This window comes from Temnothorax longispinosus, chromosome 1, assembly GCF_030848805.1.
Source record: "Temnothorax longispinosus isolate EJ_2023e chromosome 1, Tlon_JGU_v1, whole genome shotgun sequence".
NCBI classification, from domain to species: Eukaryota; Metazoa; Arthropoda; class Insecta; order Hymenoptera; family Formicidae; genus Temnothorax; species Temnothorax longispinosus.
In genome coordinates this window covers 3,972,153-3,990,664 of record NC_092358.1, presented here as the reverse complement: position 1 = coordinate 3,990,664, position 18,512 = coordinate 3,972,153, and the positions used below count along the sequence as shown (strand labels likewise).

At 42.6% G+C, this 18,512-nt stretch overlaps 1 protein-coding gene across 1 annotated transcript in view; it reads right to left on the bottom strand.

The window, feature by feature from the left end:
- The window catches only part of Ptx1 (pituitary homeobox homolog Ptx1), a 32,446-nt gene extending 14,829 nt beyond the window's left edge, over positions 1 to 17,617 (bottom strand). The window contains exons 1-2 of the mRNA XM_071782217.1: positions 15,304 to 17,617; positions 3,437 to 3,631 (exon numbers count right to left, since the gene is read on the bottom strand). Of these exons, the coding sequence (XP_071638318.1) occupies positions 3,437 to 3,631; positions 15,304 to 15,619 (511 nt within the window). The 5' untranslated portion in view covers positions 15,620 to 17,617. The remainder of the gene's footprint in view (positions 1 to 3,436; positions 3,632 to 15,303) is intronic.
- Between the last annotated feature and the right edge of the window lie 895 nt (positions 17,618 to 18,512).

Here is an 18,512-nt window from a genome sequence, read left to right as displayed (position 1 = left end):
TATGCCGCTCTCGCGCGATTATAACGCGAAATTCATACGCGGAGTGTTTTAACATTATGCAAAAAAATGAGTTAATCCGTTTTGAATGTATTAAAAAGCGTTATTTCGACCCAGTATACATATATAACTCATTCTTTGGAAACTCATTCTTGGAGTTTACTCGTTTTCGCGTATGGAAACCAGTCGATTCTTGAATTTATTCCCAAGAGAAACGTATGCGATAATTCTGCTTTTACAGAAAAGTTGCAAGTCGGTTGGCTATCGCGTGACTTTTAATCAATCAACTTGGAACGTTTCTGTAAAAATTTGCGTATAAGTACGTTTCTCTCGCGAATGAATTCAAGAATCGAGCGGGGTGAAGTGCGGCGCGCCGCTCGCGGCGTGAACGGTTGACGAAACATCTCCCCCCTCTTCTCCCGATATTTAACGGCTATGTTCATTCCGATCGCGTAGTGGCACGGCTCCGACGGCGAATTGCGGCCGCTAAGTGCTTTTCGCGTCTTTTTACCCGCCGGATGTGAATCTCGCGTGCGAACGAGTGTCGGGAGTGTCGAATCGAGCGCGGACGATCGTCTCGAGTGTTCTGATGGTGTAGGTGGTCGCGATTAACGCGTCTTGCGACGTTCCGAGTCCGAAGGCGGCCGCGACGCAATTTACTCTCCTCTTCGGAGCATTGCATATGGCGGATTTCAGGTGTTCTCGTTCGACGACATGCGAGACGCAAGTGAGTTTGCACGATCGCATCTTTTTATCTGTCGAAAATAAACCTCGCGTATAAATAAACGGCTCGGAGTGCTGTGCTTTTGATGGACGGCGGTTATTATTTCTGATTATTTCGCTCGGCTTTTCTGAAAGGGACGTTTTCGTCCCGCTTCCCCGTGCTCTTTCCAAATCTTTCGTAGGTATACATCGCAGTCGCGTTATATCCGCGCGAGTCCGAAGTCGTGTCGCGCCTGCTCCGCGCTTCTCATTTGCTCCATTTTACCTGTCGAGAGGAAGTTTTGTGCGCGAACGAGTGTCCGGAGTATCCGGAATCAATGGGTAATCGTCTCGATGCGTATGTAAATTTGTAGTACAATCGTGATCAACGCGTATGGCGACGTTCGTAAACGGCATCGAAGTATCGCGTTCTATCGCGTTGCTGCGTAATAGCGGATTTCGAGTTTCGATTTCGCGGAACGCGAGTTAATTACGCGCGGGGGAACATCTTTCGCCCCGTAGTAAATGCGCGTGAAATTAAGTATCATAACGTTCGGTCAGTTCGCGTCGAGCACACTGATACCAGAAATCCGTATGCTGTGTGATAACTTTCGGAGATGGGAACGCGACGAGTATACTGAAAGACGCTAAACGTGATCATTATTTATCGTTATAGGAATACGTTTATTAGCGTACACGGTTTCAATCTCGCGATTAATACCTTGTAAACGTAAAACGATAGTTACTTATCGAAGCACATATTTCGCCTTTTATTCATTAAAATAGAAACCAGAGCAAAATAGATATAGGAGTTATAAGCAATTGTTTCGTCGTAATGTTTGCGGGCAATAATTCTTTTTAATATAACGCTTATTAATATAGAGTTGAATATACTATCTCGCGATGCATTACGCGCTTGTGTAATTAATATTGAATTTTGATTATATATTTTCGATCCGTCGTATCTTAATAAACTATTAACTCCATTTTGTAAATTGAATCATGCTAGGGTCATTTACAAATTTTTTTATCGTTAATGAAACGGTGTGAGTACGGAACGGATCGACTCCGAGTCGACTGGTGTCGCGACGCGAATTAGTGAATCGTAATTACTTTCATATTTTAATACGGGATTAATTATTTGACCAACTGTGCGTAGCATAAATTCGCCGTTTGTACATATTGCTCATTTGTTAAAACCCTCCGCCGTTGAAAATTCGTCCGTCGCGCTTATTTACAAGACAGCGTGAGTGTTGAACGGATTGTAGCTCCGTGCGATAATACTTTTTTCGTATTATCCTCCCGTCGCAGTGTAACGTAATGTGCGCGTTACGTGTGATTAATGTCAGGAGTGTCGCGCGCGATCGTAATTAACCGTGTCTCGCGAGTAAGTGTTGCGTGTTACGAGATGCAGTTACAACTCTACTCCTGCGCATCGTGTAGGTGAGTGATAAATTAGTAAAAACTATAAGTAATAATCTTCCTTATATAATGTTTCATAACTATCTTAATATTCTGGAGCTTAATTAAATTTGAAAATGATTTAAAATTGATTTAAAAAATATCGAAATTATTAATGGTCTAATTTTAATTGATTAAATTTGGTATCGTATATAACATTCGCGCGCTTGAACTTACATATTTCAGAATTGAACAGTGTTAACTTATAATGGATTTATAAAATGTTATATTTGTCTGTCATATTTTTTTAAACGTCTTGATACATTCATGTACATTTATTTGCATCTCTTTTATGCATATCTAATACAATATTCATATAGATCCATTACTTTAATTTGAAATGAAATATAAATATAATTATTTATTAAATTGGTATTAAATTGGTATTTTGAATTGTTCTCTCGCGTATATATCTAGGTTAATATTAAAATATAAAATAATAAAATATTATAAAGTAATATTTATTGATCTATTTGAAATTTTGGATAATCGGATGCCTTTAGAAATTCCGTTTTTTTTATGTGTTTGATTTTTACTGAACGAGGTGAAATTCGCTCATATTTACGCAAGTAACCGCGTCTTGTCACAAAAGTACGATGGACTCTAGCGAGAGGCATAAAGAGGCGGGAAACCGACGACTCTATCTACCGCCGATATTAGAACGGACGAAGTGAGATCCGCGTCGGAGGTTTGTTGTTAACCGGGAATATAAGACTCCGGGAGATATTTCAATTTGCGGGGATTTGGGGCGCGGGTGAGAGTGTTCCAGCTAAGTGCCGAACAAACGTGCAAACAAACGTAAGCGACCTTTTCCGCCCACTCGTCGCTATCCACCATTCCGCGCATTCGTTTCAGAACTCCGTGTAAACGCGATAGAAAATGGCGTCCGAATGGTATCTTCTCCCTCTCTGAATTTGAATCTAAATTTTGATTCGAGCAAATAACGTACCTCTCCTGTTACTGAATCTAATGTCGAACTTTGAATTACGTGTGTGCTTGTGGATATATGAGCTATCACATATTTTATATTGTTTGTAGAAAAGCATGTTAAATTAATAAAATTTGACACGATTTAATATAATTGGTAATGATAATGACATCTGCTAATAATAACCGATACGAAAGATATTAAATTTTTTTTATGTGCGCAGATAGCGCACTCGCTCTTTAATACAATGGAATTAAATTATGATTTTCCACCCAATGGGAATTTTAATATGTACAAATTGAAGAAAGATTACATTTTTTATATTATTCTTGCACGGTCGAAACGTACCTTTTCGAATATCTGGCCTGTGAGTTGCGTTCGTACGGTTTCTTGGCTGCCCAGTGGAGTATCCACCGGAGGGTGTCGTGGGGGTCGCCCCCGGTGTACTAGGATTGCTACCACCGGGGGTGTGAGCGCCGTGACCCGCGTCGAGCCTCGCGAGACCCCCGTTGGTTTCGTCCCCGAAGTCACTCTGTGCCCAGACTGCAAAACACATCACACCCTCTTGCAACGTCGTCTAGGCGCACAGTAATCCTTATTTATTCTTGGCTGCAGCCGCGCACGTTAATGGGAGGGGTTCCTTTTCGCTAAGTTCCGCTAAGTCATTCGTGCACGATATCGCGACATAACGAATGATATACTGCCATTTCAGATTTAATCAAGACAAATAGCTAACAATAAGTTAATAATGATTGGGCAATTAATGTTGCATACATTTTTATCGTTAATACCACTGTTAGTTGCAATGCAATATCGAATAATCCAGTAAAAAAACACGGTCTGTTATGCCAAATAGATAAAAAATTAATTTTACTCTCAAGAAACCTTTTAATTATGTTTATCAACGAAACACAACCGTTTTAGAAATTTTAGATTGCAATTTCTCATAATAGCAATGCACATGTCGCATGAATGGGTCAGTTAATAATCGCATGTCACCTCGCCCACCCAAATAAAAGTTATGTCTCCCTGCGGCGAGCTGCCCCTCAATCAACGACTATTTATCTACCGACGAAGTAGACGCGATAAAAAGACAAAGACGGATTCTCCACTGCTCCTTTCCACGCTCCTTTCGTCGTCGATGTGTGCTCCTTACGTACGTGTCCGCGTGTCCGTGTGTGCGTGCGAAGAAGCCATGCGGGGCGGGCTAAGAAGTTAATCGGCTCGGTCGTTTAGTTTCGCTCCGTTTAGTTATATTTGGTTTCCACGGGAGCGGCAAAGAGGAGGGACATAGTTCACAATTAGTCGGCGCATAACTCGGGCTGATTTAGTGCCGCGGAGCTTGCTACGAACCACGAAGACGCGTGTGTCATTCTACCTCGATACCGCGCGCGGGGCACACGTGTTCGTACGAAATAAAAGAGATTTTTTGTGTGATATTTTCGGTGGTGTTAAGTATACTCAAGTATATTTAAACTAAAGTTTTTAAATTAATTATCTTTGACTGTTGTGTAAAAAGGTGAGACCCTTGTAATTGAATAATTTTATGTACGAAAAAATACTCGTTTAAACCAAAATAATTTTCAATTTAATAGAAAAACTTTAGCATTCTTATTCACCAACGATGTCTAACACGATTATATATTTTATGGTTGTTATATGCGTCTTTTAAATATTATACCAATTTTAATTAATCTTCCTTCGAACTTATGTCTTCTTCCATCTCAAAATAATTAAATAGTTCTATAATTGATAATAAAAGTGGCTATCAAGATAGAAAGACGTAATAATAAATAAAAATGAGATGGTTCGTAGAAAGTTGGGTCAAGTTTTCACTCGCGCCTATCTCGAGCGAAGTTATGACATCTCGGTAGACAACTCAGTACAGTTTATCACGGCACCGTTTCGGTGTGCACGCGCACGAATACACGCGCAAAATTTTTTTGGCAACGGAAGACGTACTTGTCGGCGTGTACGATATTTTAGCGGACGTGCGTTCTCTGTAGTACTAATTTACATGTTTGCGAGTTACGAATGCGCGGCGTAATTGAGGAAATCGTCGAAGCTGTTGACGGACGTGCCCCAAACAGTTGTTGACGGTGTCAAATATTTTTTTTTTTCAGTGTTGATACCTCTGTGTTAACATTTTGATTGCCAAGATTAATTTCGGCATGAGTTCTGGGAAGTACAAAGTCCGAGAAATGCGCAACTCTTTATAAAATATATAGTCCGATTACAACATAAAATTTTCAGAAAAATAAATATCTATAAATAAAAAATATATATTTTATATGATTAATATTGTTAAACATTTAATAATGCAAGTCCAGACAGAATAAATAAGAATAAAATTCTTCTCGCGGAAGTTATTGTTGAAATTCTCGTGGAAACGCACGCGTCCAAAGATGTGACATCGTAAAAGTGTTAATGCCAATTTACCAAAGAAAAACTTTAATATTTGGTAATAGCAACTGCTTTGCGATTTATGTTCTGAATTCACGCAACTACGTTGACATAACTTTTTATATTAAAAATCGAGTGCGAATACCGTGTTCCCTGCAAAGACCGACAGATTTCTCTCGGGGGCATTTTGTATTTATAGCTCGACTATAAATTCGTAGAGAAATATCTACTGTTGGGGGGGGGGGGAACGTGGTGAAAATCGCCGTGGAATATTGATATTGACGAATATCGCAACTTCGCGTCGTATAAATCAATTTCGCTTTGGACATCGTCGCGCGATCATGCGTGCGGATACTTGTCACGCGTTCGCTACTGCTGTATGTTATCATGTATGTTTATACAATCATTACTGTTATTTATCGCTTTGGTAGCGGAGATTGAGACTGATATAATTTCGGTAGGTTCGGATCTCGATGTTAAATGCTGCGGAAATGATCTTATTCGTAATGGTTAGCGTAAGGTATGTTTGAGGTATATTTAGAAACTGGTTTAAATCCACAACGCATAATAATACAACTCGAGATACAACTTGTTAAAACGAGTCTTAACATTTTTTCTATATAATTTATTTTTTCTTTCTTTGCGTTTCACACATAAGCGGTTTAAAGCTCATTGCAAATTATACCGATTTCAACCCCGCCTTTACCAAACATGTTTTCTCGCATGAGTATGACATGAGTATCGTATAAATACGCGAATGCGAATCGCGAAATTGCGACTCGTCCGCCGGAATTCGTGATTAATTCGCCGGCCGACGAAATGCGAGAGCGGATGAGCCGAGCCGTGTCGACAACGGGATTATGCAAGACGCAAAATGCGGTGCAATTTCGAACGAGACGAAGTATATAGCTGTGCTGTGCATCGCGGAAATGCTAGTGTCTCTTGAAATTTATTTCCGAATTTATGCACAGCACAACAGGACTGAATTTATCCGGAAAACGACCCAAGAATGCTTTTGATATTGGCGTGTAGATTTCATTAGACAGATCGATTACTAGATAGTCACATATGTGATTCACAAAACACGTGTTCCTATGAAAAGCGTTTTCCTATGAATGGGCATACTGGAATAACCACGTGTTCAAAAGAATTTGTTCAATGGGGCAATGTGAGCAACCTGTTTGATGCCCAAAGAAAGACGAACGTTGTTAAAACATTATCGCCACATCGTAGATGTCTTGATAAGTAAGAAAATAATTATTTCTAAACGATTTAAAGATTACGGCTAACATTTAAGTATTACTATAATTTTCGAAAAATAAATAGACATGGCAACGTAAATTACATAAATTAAAATATTTGTATTATCTTTTATATTTTGCTTTTTCTCGGATTTCTTAGTTAAATAAAACACGCGATTCTCCAGAGAGTTTGAGGATTTTCATCTGTTTACTGCGAAGGTATTTAAATGTTAACTGAGGGATACGTTCGCCTTCCTCGTTTCGATAAAGATAATGTATACCGACAGAATCTCCTACACACCGCTGCTTGTATATTATTTCAAGATTAGAGTTAATCACATAATCTACATAGTGATCTGACTAATACTACTCAAGCGACCTACTCGCTAAGTAAAATTTATAGACTGTCATTTCTCACGCTTCAATATGTCGCAAGATGCATATGTATAAGGTTTTGTATCTTTGACGACCCTATCGAATTTTTATTAGACTTCGTCTCTTCGAAAGCACGTCTTTTTACCACAATAATTAATCGTGCAAATACTCTGTATTTTAAAATATGTCGCGATAATTTGAATGCGCAGCTTTTGTATTAAATTGAATTGTTTAACAAAAAATTTCTAAAATTTCTATAGCTATCGAATAATCAAATTCAATTGATTTTTTGAATAATTAATCGAACATCGAGGATAGAACTCGAATACGATGTGACAAGTGCGAGTAGAAGTTGCGAATATTTTTACGCGAGTGACAATAATAAACAAACAGCGTGCGAGACGTGGCGCAATGATTTTCCAGGGTGTTGTTCATGGATACACTTTCCTCGTGTCTAGCGCGCACGTTCCCACGAGATCCCCTGCGGAGTTCTCGGAGGCTTAAGATGTCGTATCGTTTGACGGCTGTGTACTTGTCCGCCGGCGGCCACCATGGATTCGTGGCGGAGTTACCGCGGATACGAGAGAGGATCCCGAGAGGGCGGAATGTGGCCTCGACACTCTCCACCCCGCCCTGTCAAACACGTTCGACACCCCCGATCCCGTTCACGCGCTCGAGCATTTCGTTTCTCGAAGAGAGAGAGATCATATATTGATCCCTCGACCTGAAAACGTCGAAACAATATGGACCTTTCTTCCCGCCGACGCAACGCAAGCGAAGACTGTTTCATACGTCGGACATCTGTCAAAAATATGCGAGGCATAATACGAATATGAATACAATTTCGCTTCATTGATGAATATACATAAATTAATGTAAAACGAACTTGACATAACGAGAAGGGTAAAGTAGCTTTATTCATATAAAAAAAGGTAGAGTTCTTTTAATTTTGTCATTTTCGAGGCTGAAAGAAAAATAGAGAGGCGCGAGGCGCCTCGGATTCTTTCCAAGTGTCGCGTTGCGTCGGTTCGCACGTGTTTTCACACAGAAGGGAAGAAGCCGAAATTCGGTCCATGAAAACGTATAGATGACAAGGGGAGAAAGGAACCGCAACGTACGGCCGAGCGGACGGAATAAAGAAAAGCGAGAGTTAGGATGTCGAGTGAGGAGGGAAGAGGGATGGTAACTAGAGGGAGAGACACAGGTTGTAACTCACAAATTTATTACTTTTCCCCGCGCTTCAAGTTATTTTATGCCAAAGACAAACCGGGCCCGTCCCCTGTGAGCGCGAGAGGGGAGATGACGACGGGAACGAATATCTCAACTGCCTCGTCGCGCGCGTTTTTACGCCCGCGGGATATATTAGTGGACCGCTAATCCGCACGGATTTTACGGGGCGGCTGTGCATGCGTCGAGAACGCCGTCGTCGTCGTCGACGACGAAGACGACGAGCGACAGCGACGATTGCAGCGGCGAAGCCACCGCGCACCGTTTTCATCCCGTTCCATTTAGCCCCATCGACTCTCTCGTTCCGATCCCATGACCTCGGCCATGTCCGAGTTTGCGCTCGGGCTAAGTCGACTTACGCCCTTTCGTCGATATCGCGATGTTACAGTGAACTCTCTGTCGGCCGACGTCGTGTGCTCAAGACCTTCTGAATAACCGGGGGGTTTCAGGAAATTCGCATAAAAATCGCAGCAGTAACTCCTACAATCATTCTTCATAGAGTGATCATCGTTATTATAATATATAAAATCTAGAGATTGATGTGAAATAATTTACTTAATATATTGTAATATACGAAGATAAATAATTAGTCAATTAATTTTTACAATCACGTTACGAACAAATTCTGTCTTAATAACTATAATGAAAATGCAGTTTCGATATTATGCAATTTAATTTTTACGTGGTTGCTATAATGGAAAATTAATATTTGTCTGTACGCGAGTAAATAATGCAATTTCGTTAATTTTTCGACACACACGCGCAAGTATAATCCGGGCCGTGATAACTGCGTACACACCGACGTTAAGCCGTGGAAACTATAAAAGCCGTGGATTATGATTTAGGCCATTGTAGTCCGATCTCCGATACAAAATTAACAGCGTGCCGCTGCTTTCATCACCCGTAAGTTTTAGTCGCGCGCGATAATAAAGCTCGCATCAATATATGCGGCATCGATCAAGAGATATTTGGCGAATTGACATTCTGGTGCTATTAATTTATTGTCGTAATCGAACAGAAATATCTCCATATCTTTGAAATGATTAATGTTACCGTGACGACTACACACAGTGCACACATATGGCAGCTTATATATAAATAACTATAAAGAATATTCTTTGTTATAGAGAATTCGGATGTTAATTAATTATTAATCTCAATATTCGTTTACGTAAATATTTATTTATGTAAACTATGCTTTATAAATATGGCTTGTTCTGATAGAACTATTAATATGTTTTTCTCCAAGCTTAGATCATTTTACGCTCAGCGAACATGAAAAGGTGAGCATGAATACGTGACGCGTGGCACAAAAATTGTACGTGTTTAGTGAACTATAGCGCGACGTAATTCGACTATAAAGGGGGGTTATGAGGGTTGGTGAAATATACGTGTCACGCAGCTGCGAAGTGCTTGAAAAGTCACATGAAATAGCTCGATCATCGAAATTCTCTTACGCTGGCGTACTTTTATTAGATCTGAAAATGCTCTACTGAAATTAGTGTCCAATATCTCAATACACATAATGCATAATAACTCAAACAAGCACAAGTAAAATATCCTTTATATTAAACTAACTTTTAAATTAATCCTCATCGTTTGGAGTTAATCAATTTTCTCTTGATTGTTTCTTTTATTAACCTGTTATATTTTTATTCTCTTGATAAAGACAAGACACAAATCTTTTCTTGACAAACGCGCGTTTTTTCCCCCGATTCTGAGAAAACCAAAATGTGTCACGTATAGGGGATAGCGTTTCTCAAATGACGGACGAGCGCAGCCGTGAGTCCAATAATTACTAAAGCGTGCGATCCCCGTAACAGGAGGAACGTCGGGGTTACGTCAGGGGTTGAGGTACGGCAGCATGGTGAGAGCACCTGCGGGCCCCAGCAGCCTCTGCTCGGGCGAGAGAAAGTCCTAGTCCGCCGCTGGGTCTCCGCCCCTAATCTCCTAATCCTTGGCTTCCTTAGGAAGTCGTTTATTAGTCAACCGCAACCGGGCGCTATGCGTCACCGGAGCAAAGTATTTTGTATCCGGAGTCTTAAAATCACTCTGCCTATAAATACATAAAGACACTCGTGCGCCGCGTCACGTCGATGAATTTCATTAGTGGGGCTCTATCGCTGGAAGATATAGATAAAAAATGCAAACCGAGATTCCAATAGATATTTAAATTCTTCAGTATATTTTTAATGCAAATTTTAATACTCAATTTTCTCTTCGTTGTAATATCTATTCGCATCGAAGGTACTTTTACAATTTTTGATGATATTAGCGACTCACGGTGTGTTTGAAATCACTTAATTGTGTATAAAGTGCTCAAGAGAGATTATCCTAGAGTGTTTTGTCCTATACGTGGAGATCTATTCCCTCGCGATAGAGAGAGAATCACGAGGGCCGTACAACCGATTAGTTTGTTTGTCTGACACAGAAACGTCGGGAGCGATTCTGCGGATGGGGTTCGTTATCGCTTGTCAAGCAATTTGTTTAGTTTCATCTTGACGCGTGGGGAAAGCACATGGAACCAATGAGTAACTTGAGCACGAGTGGCTCCTTTGGGGGCGTGACGAGGATATTTCGGAAAAATTCTACTGAATGAAAGGTTCTGCGCCGTTCAGACTGCCTGGCGCTTTCCGAAAACTCTGGTGTCAGAATTTGAGAAGAGACGCCGGGAACGGACGATCGGGAATGATCATCCTATTACAATGAGAAATTGTGAACTCAGCACGACATATTTTTTCTCCCCCTGTAAGATTTTTGAGAAATCGAGTCGTATCGTCTTTCTGAAGAATTTTTTTTTAAGATAATCTCTAAATTTTTCGACAATCGCGCAATTGAGCTAAATTATAATAAAATAAAATAAAAATTAATAAAGATAAATAACGTTAGAAATATATATTGAATGAATATATCGAATTAAATTGCGGTAAAAAATATAATTTATTGATTAGGAGTAACAATATAAAAGTATTCTAGACTCATTAATATAAGCTCTAGTTATAACGGTAGCACCTGTTTTAATGTCAATCGTGACATATGTTACAATTCTCTTTGGTTACCGCTCAGTTCTCACACATCGGCACGTACAAGAATTTTGTCGGTGAGACAACCCTCGGGAATGAGCCTACCCCAGCCGATGGCGGTCGGAACCCACTGAGTACACAAAACCTCGTTGTTGAGGTAGACAGGGACCTGCCTTACCGCAGCAGCTGAGATAATGGGAAGGAAATCAGTTCATTTCTATGTTGATCCCACCAGTTTGGTCCCCGGCGCTTAAAGGATCGCCACGATTGGCTGGCTGATCGAGAAAATCGAACCGGAACATCAGCGCGGCTCATCGAAAGACTCGATCGTGCCCGCCGATCGTGAACGATTCAAAGAAGCATTCGTGTAGAATACAAAAGAAATACATCCGCTAATTGTCTCATTATATGATTTAAAATTGATATTATACATAGATATATCATTAATACTTGTCATTACTAATAAAACTTTTCCGAGTTTGCGTAGTTTACAAGTGGATATGTTATCTATACAGATACAATATTATATTTCATACTTATACGTAATACGCATATAAAAAGCTAGACGTTATTATTATTGAGATTTTAAATACGAACTACAAAGGCGTTTCGATAAAACAGAGTTTCAAGAGATGTGATATCTTGCCCTTTACAACGTTCGGAGTTCGACGGGAATTCGAAGTTCCGTTTAAGATCGCTGCACGACAAAGTTCCCGTGTGGAGGAATCACGATTTGCGGGAGTCGCGGTTCAATTTCGCGTCTAAACGCCCATAAGTTTGCGGCGAGGAGACTTTTGCGGGCGCATTCTCCGGGGAGACTAGAGGCTAGCCGAGCAATTTGTCAACACCATTAGTCCGGGGGGTGCAGCAAGGGTGGACTTCGACGCATCTGCTAGCTCGATCGCAAGGCCGCGCGATAATAAAGGGGTAGTTAATGACTAACGGGGGCTGCGCAGATCGCAGCCGACCGTATGCCGCCCTGTTGACAAAATATTGAGCATCCCATCGGCTGAACGGGGAAAAGAGATTTTCCGCAGCGATTCTTCCCGTCGAATTTTCGCTCGCTATCTCGATCCGATCGCCCGATCGGGCGCCGCTATTTCCGCATCATCATTTTCATTAGAGGGCCGGTATTGCTTTTATCGCGGTCGACGCTGGCATTAATTTCCATCGACGTGCCGATATTAATAGAGCTCGCGTAATCCCGCCGCGATATTAATGACAATAATATGTGGGGTAGCGTTCACGATAGAAATTTTAATTCGCCCGCGACCGCCTCGAATTTATCAATGTCCTACCTGTTGACCGATCAAGCGCGACGACAAATAATGCGAAAGTGAGTTCGAATAATGATAGGGCAGTTAAATGAAAAATCATTGACATTGCATAATGCTTTGGGAAATAAGTTGTGAGTAATTTTTCTAATCGTAAAATTTAACGTGAATTTACACACAATCAAGTTTTATCCTCCGAACGGATTCATAAATCGAAACACACGGATTTGGATTCCACGGTTCTCGTGGAATCCATTTACATACATATGTAGACGCGAGCACGATTTATTGTCGGAAAAGCGAGCGGGGAAAATTCGATACACTCAGAAGAAAAATGAAGCTCTTCTTATAGAGTACCCGCGATCCTAAATGGTGGGAGCCGTTGGCGCGCGAGTCTAGGACTGGAACCGAAATGGGGATAGAGGTAGGATGCCATTGGAATAAGATCGGGTTTAGCCGCAGTGTCGGGTTCGAGCCCCGGATAAGTCTACCTTATCCCGATAAGCCGGTGAGTTAATGAATCACAAAACAGGTGGTGGCGCTGCCACGAGAGAGGATCGTCTTCGTCGTCTTCGACGATCGTCGTACGTGAGACTGAAATCGTCCGTCGCTCGAATGACACTACATTACAATAAACGACTAGAGTTATGAAACTTGACTTCGATTCATCCGTTTCGACGAACATTCCCAACGAACGTCTTCGATCAAAATTTTGCGGTGTAAAGAAGCATTTCGGGTCTTACATATAAATGTAGTTTATTTGTATCTGAAATTAAGTATTTTACGAATTTGTAACAAGAGTAAGAGAGGGTAATGTGAGAAAAAAAATCTCAAATAATATGAAATAATATATTCAACGAAAGTATTTATGTCGGGCCATGGAAAATAATACATTTAATAATAGACAGTGTTTAAATCATTTATCTCCGGTAAAACTAGGTATATATAAAGCGTATACTTTCGAGTTTTTAGGTTTTCGGCGACGGCGCATTACCACTCAATGGATACGAAGTTTTATCTGGTGCTTCGTACCGTGGAGATATAGAATAACACAACGGGAGCGGTGCTTATCAAAGCTATTCGTACTAAACTTTTATCTGTGTGCTCGTCTGGCACTTGACAAGAATCAACGTCGTTTCATCAGACAAGAGTCTCTTCTGATATTACGATTGGAAAGAAAGAAAGAAAAAAAGAAAAAAATCAAGCTTCAAATAGTTTGTCTCTAGCTAACGCACGGAAATCCGTTTATTGATTTCTCCTTTTTAATTTCCTTAATAGTTATATACTTATCTACCGCACGATTATCATTGTTTGAGAGTTTTGCTTACGTATACGATATCATGATAGATTATGATTAGTCGATCACAACGGAAATAACATTCATTTGATTTTTTTTTGCAAGAGTGGGAGTGTTTGCAATAAACGCATCTGAATTACAGATCGTTCGATAAAAGCGCAACGGGGGAGACGTAATATATTAAATTTTGCCTTCTTATCGAGATTTATCGGCGACGTAGCATGTAATTGAATATTTCAGATCGTGCGTCACATCGCGATTCGTCGCATTGAATTACGCCGATCGAACAAACGTTTCCGTTTTCCTCGCCGAATTATTTCATTGACTCCGATCGTTTGCGTGTTGCGTGTCTGTTTGTTTGTCGCGGTATTTGTATGGCGAACGACGGCGAATAAAGAAAGTTTCCTACTTTTGTGCAATGTCACACGTATCAATCTTATTTTGCGAATGACACATCCGTGATATGAGATTTTCGGCGGAGATGCACGATAATGCAGCTTTCGCGCGGCACAAAGTCAGGAAAAACGTCGGATACTTATCGCGCGAATAAATGAGGATCGATAGTATCGCCAACAATAAAATCAGGCGACAAGTCAGCTACATGCGATTATATCGCGATAACGTGCGATGCGCCGACAGTGGAAAAAGCAAACCTCATATCTTGTCGATACACAAGAGAGAACACGTCGATTGTAATTACCGAACTCATTCGCGAAGCCACTTTACCGCGACATTATCAAACTTAATCCTTTCATGATCTTATAGAATGCGATTCTCTCGATTTGTTGCATCTTATGCATTTTACGCAGCAACATACACATTTCGATTGCTATTACATATTAAACCTTATTGAATCTTAAAACAATATCTTTATATAGATATATATTATTGTGCTGAATTGAAAAATTGCCGTAGTTATCACATTGTAAGAGTAGGTGGAAAGCAATTTTAGATAAAAATTTATTCAATCTCTATTCAATCTTGATAGCATATGCTAACTATATTAATTATTTTCGAGGATTTATGTACAGGTATATCAAAGTAGATCTATTGCTCTACGAAAAAATAACATTTATATTCTTTTTTTGTAATTGAAGCTATTTGATTCTGTGTTAAATAATAACTTTTTGTTTTATCTTGTTTAACAGCGATGAAACCTAGCAATTAAAAAGCTATAAAATATGTCTACAACAATAGACACAAATTAATTTTCTGAAATATCGTGCAAATATCGTGTTTGTCCCTAAATATAGACGGATGATACATGATCTTTAAGTAAATCGCGCATAAACTTCTGATCGCGTTAAATTCGTCACGATCAACGAGGATGACGACGAGCGCCGGGTAGTCTTTAGTATTGTAAACGACTCACCACGTTTAAGTTTCTCTAGCGGTTCGTGGTGCAGCTGGTGGCTGGAGTTGTGTAGCATCGAGGTGTCGTGATGCGAATTACCGTGGAGATCGTGATGGTGCATCGCGCCCTGAAGATGGTCGCCGTGTAGGCCGGCCATCGAGGCGGTCGCCGCAACCGCGTGCTGGTGATGCTGCACCGAGAGGCCGCTCGTAGGCCCGATCACGAGGTCCTGTAGACACAGATCCGCGTTGCCGCCGCCACCACCGCCGCCTCCCCCGCCACCGCCGCCGCCACCGGCGAGTTCGAGGCTCCCCCCGGCCCCGCCGCCCCGCTCCATACTGTAGAAAGTTAACGTCGTGTTGACTGTTCCTTACGACTCGGTGACACGATCAACCTGGCCCGCGAGAGGCCGCGAATCAGCGCGATCACGCCGGTTTGTCCGCTGCTTCCTTCTAAGGACACATTCAAGCGTTCTCTCTGTTCCGTAGATCGGAGTACACGTCGTCAATAAGAATCTGCGTGATTGTTCTTTAGAGGCGATTACCAGTCAAAAACATCAGCTTGTTTCTTTCGAAGAGAGTACTTGTCTCACGAGAATTTTGACGTACCGGGTCCCGTCAAAGTTTCTATATCAAGAATATGATGCGTGACGGTTGTCGACGTAGTCAGTAATGAGATCAATAGATTTTTTTGATATAGGTTTGTCCTCTGAGAATTATACTCGTGCGATTCTACCAGAGACGGTCACAGCGCGTTCGTCATGCCGTCGGCACTTCGCTGACGCTCCGGTTTCCTTTAGCGTCGGCAACGAAATAAGCGCGTACTCGATATCCAAAATCGACCGACGGGAATACGTGGACGGTCGCGAATTCACGCGAGACTCCGAAAGATTCCGAAAAAAAACGTGGGACTCACATGGACGACGCGCGCTATGACACGGAGGCTTGATAAATCAGATAACCGTCGGTTCAATGTCGTCGTGTTACGTAAGAAAAAAAGCTAAGAGTTATAAAATACGTCGTTTAAGTAGGTTAAACTACTTAAGCACTATCATCCTCGTAAACCTCTTCCACCTGAGGTAGGTGAATTCTTCTACCTCTCTTGCTCTTCCACCGTTTTTATCTTTTAAACTTTTGCTATATTTCTCTCTCTTTGATGGAGTCAGTCGTTATAAGTATTCACGATTTGTCGCGATTTTTCTTCATGCTTTTACGTTCTCCGCGTGAGTTCTGTCGAAACGTTCATAGGGCAGGTTTGTCGACGATTCGGAGTCACTACGTTAAGACGGTTGACGGACAAGGCGTAATCAAGGTGCAATATATCTAGCACTACGTTGATCATCACTCCCGTGTCACCCACTCTCTTCAGCGAGTCGTTCACCAACATCCACCGGCTTCTGTCACTAATCAAAGTTACGCCGATAATTTGACGCACCCGAAGGGTGAACGTGGCATCCCCGCGACACCACGACGATCTATACCTATTATCACCACTTCCAAATTTTCGTCTTTCACTCCGGAAATCCACGACGTGAGTGTTTACACGCGATTTACAGGCGCGCGGTACGAGAACGACGAGGTCTCCTACCCGCGACCGTCGTCGAACGCCGCGGCCGCGGGCAACGACGTCGACGTCGTCGCCGTCGCCGTCGTCGTCGTCGGCACGAGCGCGTCGATGATGATGATCACGCAGCACTCGTCACTACTCGTCACCTCCGCCCTTAACGTACGTTAGAGAGGAGAAGTGCGGAGCGGGACACGGCGATGGAGGAAAATATAAGAAGGCGGCGGCGGCGGTACCGCCGGTCGCAGCGGTGTATCCTGATTTTCCCGCCGGTAGATGAAACGCGTCGTAGTGGCTAGCGCCGCGTAAGTCGGTTGGTAGGTGGGTCCGCCAGGCTTAGCCGGTTGAGCCTTTCGGACTGCCTGCCGGCTTAAGTCTCTAAGTCGGTAAGCCGAGCGGATCTAGTGGTCTTGGCTGGTGCACTGGCTGCCTGCTAGCTTGCTTGCCTGGCTGCCTGCCTGTCTGGTTGCCTGCCTGCCTGCCTGCCTGCCTGCCTTCCTTGCTTGCCGGGCGGCCTGCCTGACTGTCTGACTGCGCCTCTCCCTCCGGCTCGCTCGCTCTTACTCCCCTCCATCCGTTCCTTCTCTCTTTGCCTCCGCACCCGGAGCAGACTCCCCACCTAGCACATCTCGCTCGTGCTCGTGGTGTGTCGCTCGCTCCCCTTGGCACGATCTCTCACGCCTGTGCTCGCGTTGCCGCGCTCGCTCTTTTCCTCCCTCGACTCGCCACATCCCGAACGCATCTCTCTCGGTGCCGTTTGTTCGCGGCTCGTATCCTCCCGCTTCAGTCGTGTGCATCCTTGTCCACGTAACGCGGGTTCTCGTCCGCTCCCTCGCGATCTCTTACACACCGTCGTCTTGTCCCTCCTCCGCGCTTCTTCCGACCAGCCCCTCCACACGTCTTTCTCTCGCACGGCATCCCTTCTTTCAGAATCGCATGGCGTTCCTTTCCTATCGCATTTCGTTGCCCGCGCGATTTCTAGCTCCGAATTCCCGTCTCGTATGTGAGGTTTAGTCTGCAGTAATAGCAACTCTCTTTAGGTGCCTAAGTTCGTCATTGTTCTCTCTTCGCCTGTCTTCATCTTCAGCCATCTTGCTATAATATTACTGTAATATTATTGTTATAATAGAATTTTCCACGCCGCCACGATCTTTCGCGTCTCTTTTCGTTGCATAGTTCCCCGAGGCGGTTACACCGGTTAACGTTCAGTGTCACCGACGCGCATCCCTTTCGGTCCATCCCTACCTTCGGATTTTAACCCCACCTTTGACCCGGAGTTGCCCCTCCTACGGTAGCGACGGTGGTCGGCGTGCTTGCTCCTTCGAGCGAACGCACACGCACACGTGGTGTTTCCTCTTTTCTCTTGAACTCTACCGGCGATCTTGTGGATCTTGCCGTACTACGACGATTATCGTTTGTTGTTTCTCCCGTGGTCGACCTCGTAGCGCCCTGACCACGCGAGATCGCGATCCCACCACCGTCGGAGTAGTCTCGGCGATTACCCTTCGCCTCCGTAAGAAATACATAGCTATATCACCGTTTGTTTACCTGAACACCTTACGTGCAAATAAAACAGTGGAGAGGAAATAGTCTGGGCATCCTTGCGCTGTTGCGAGAAGTCAATCTTGCCGTTTCTCTTGCGCGATTCATAGAAGAGAATAAAGTGG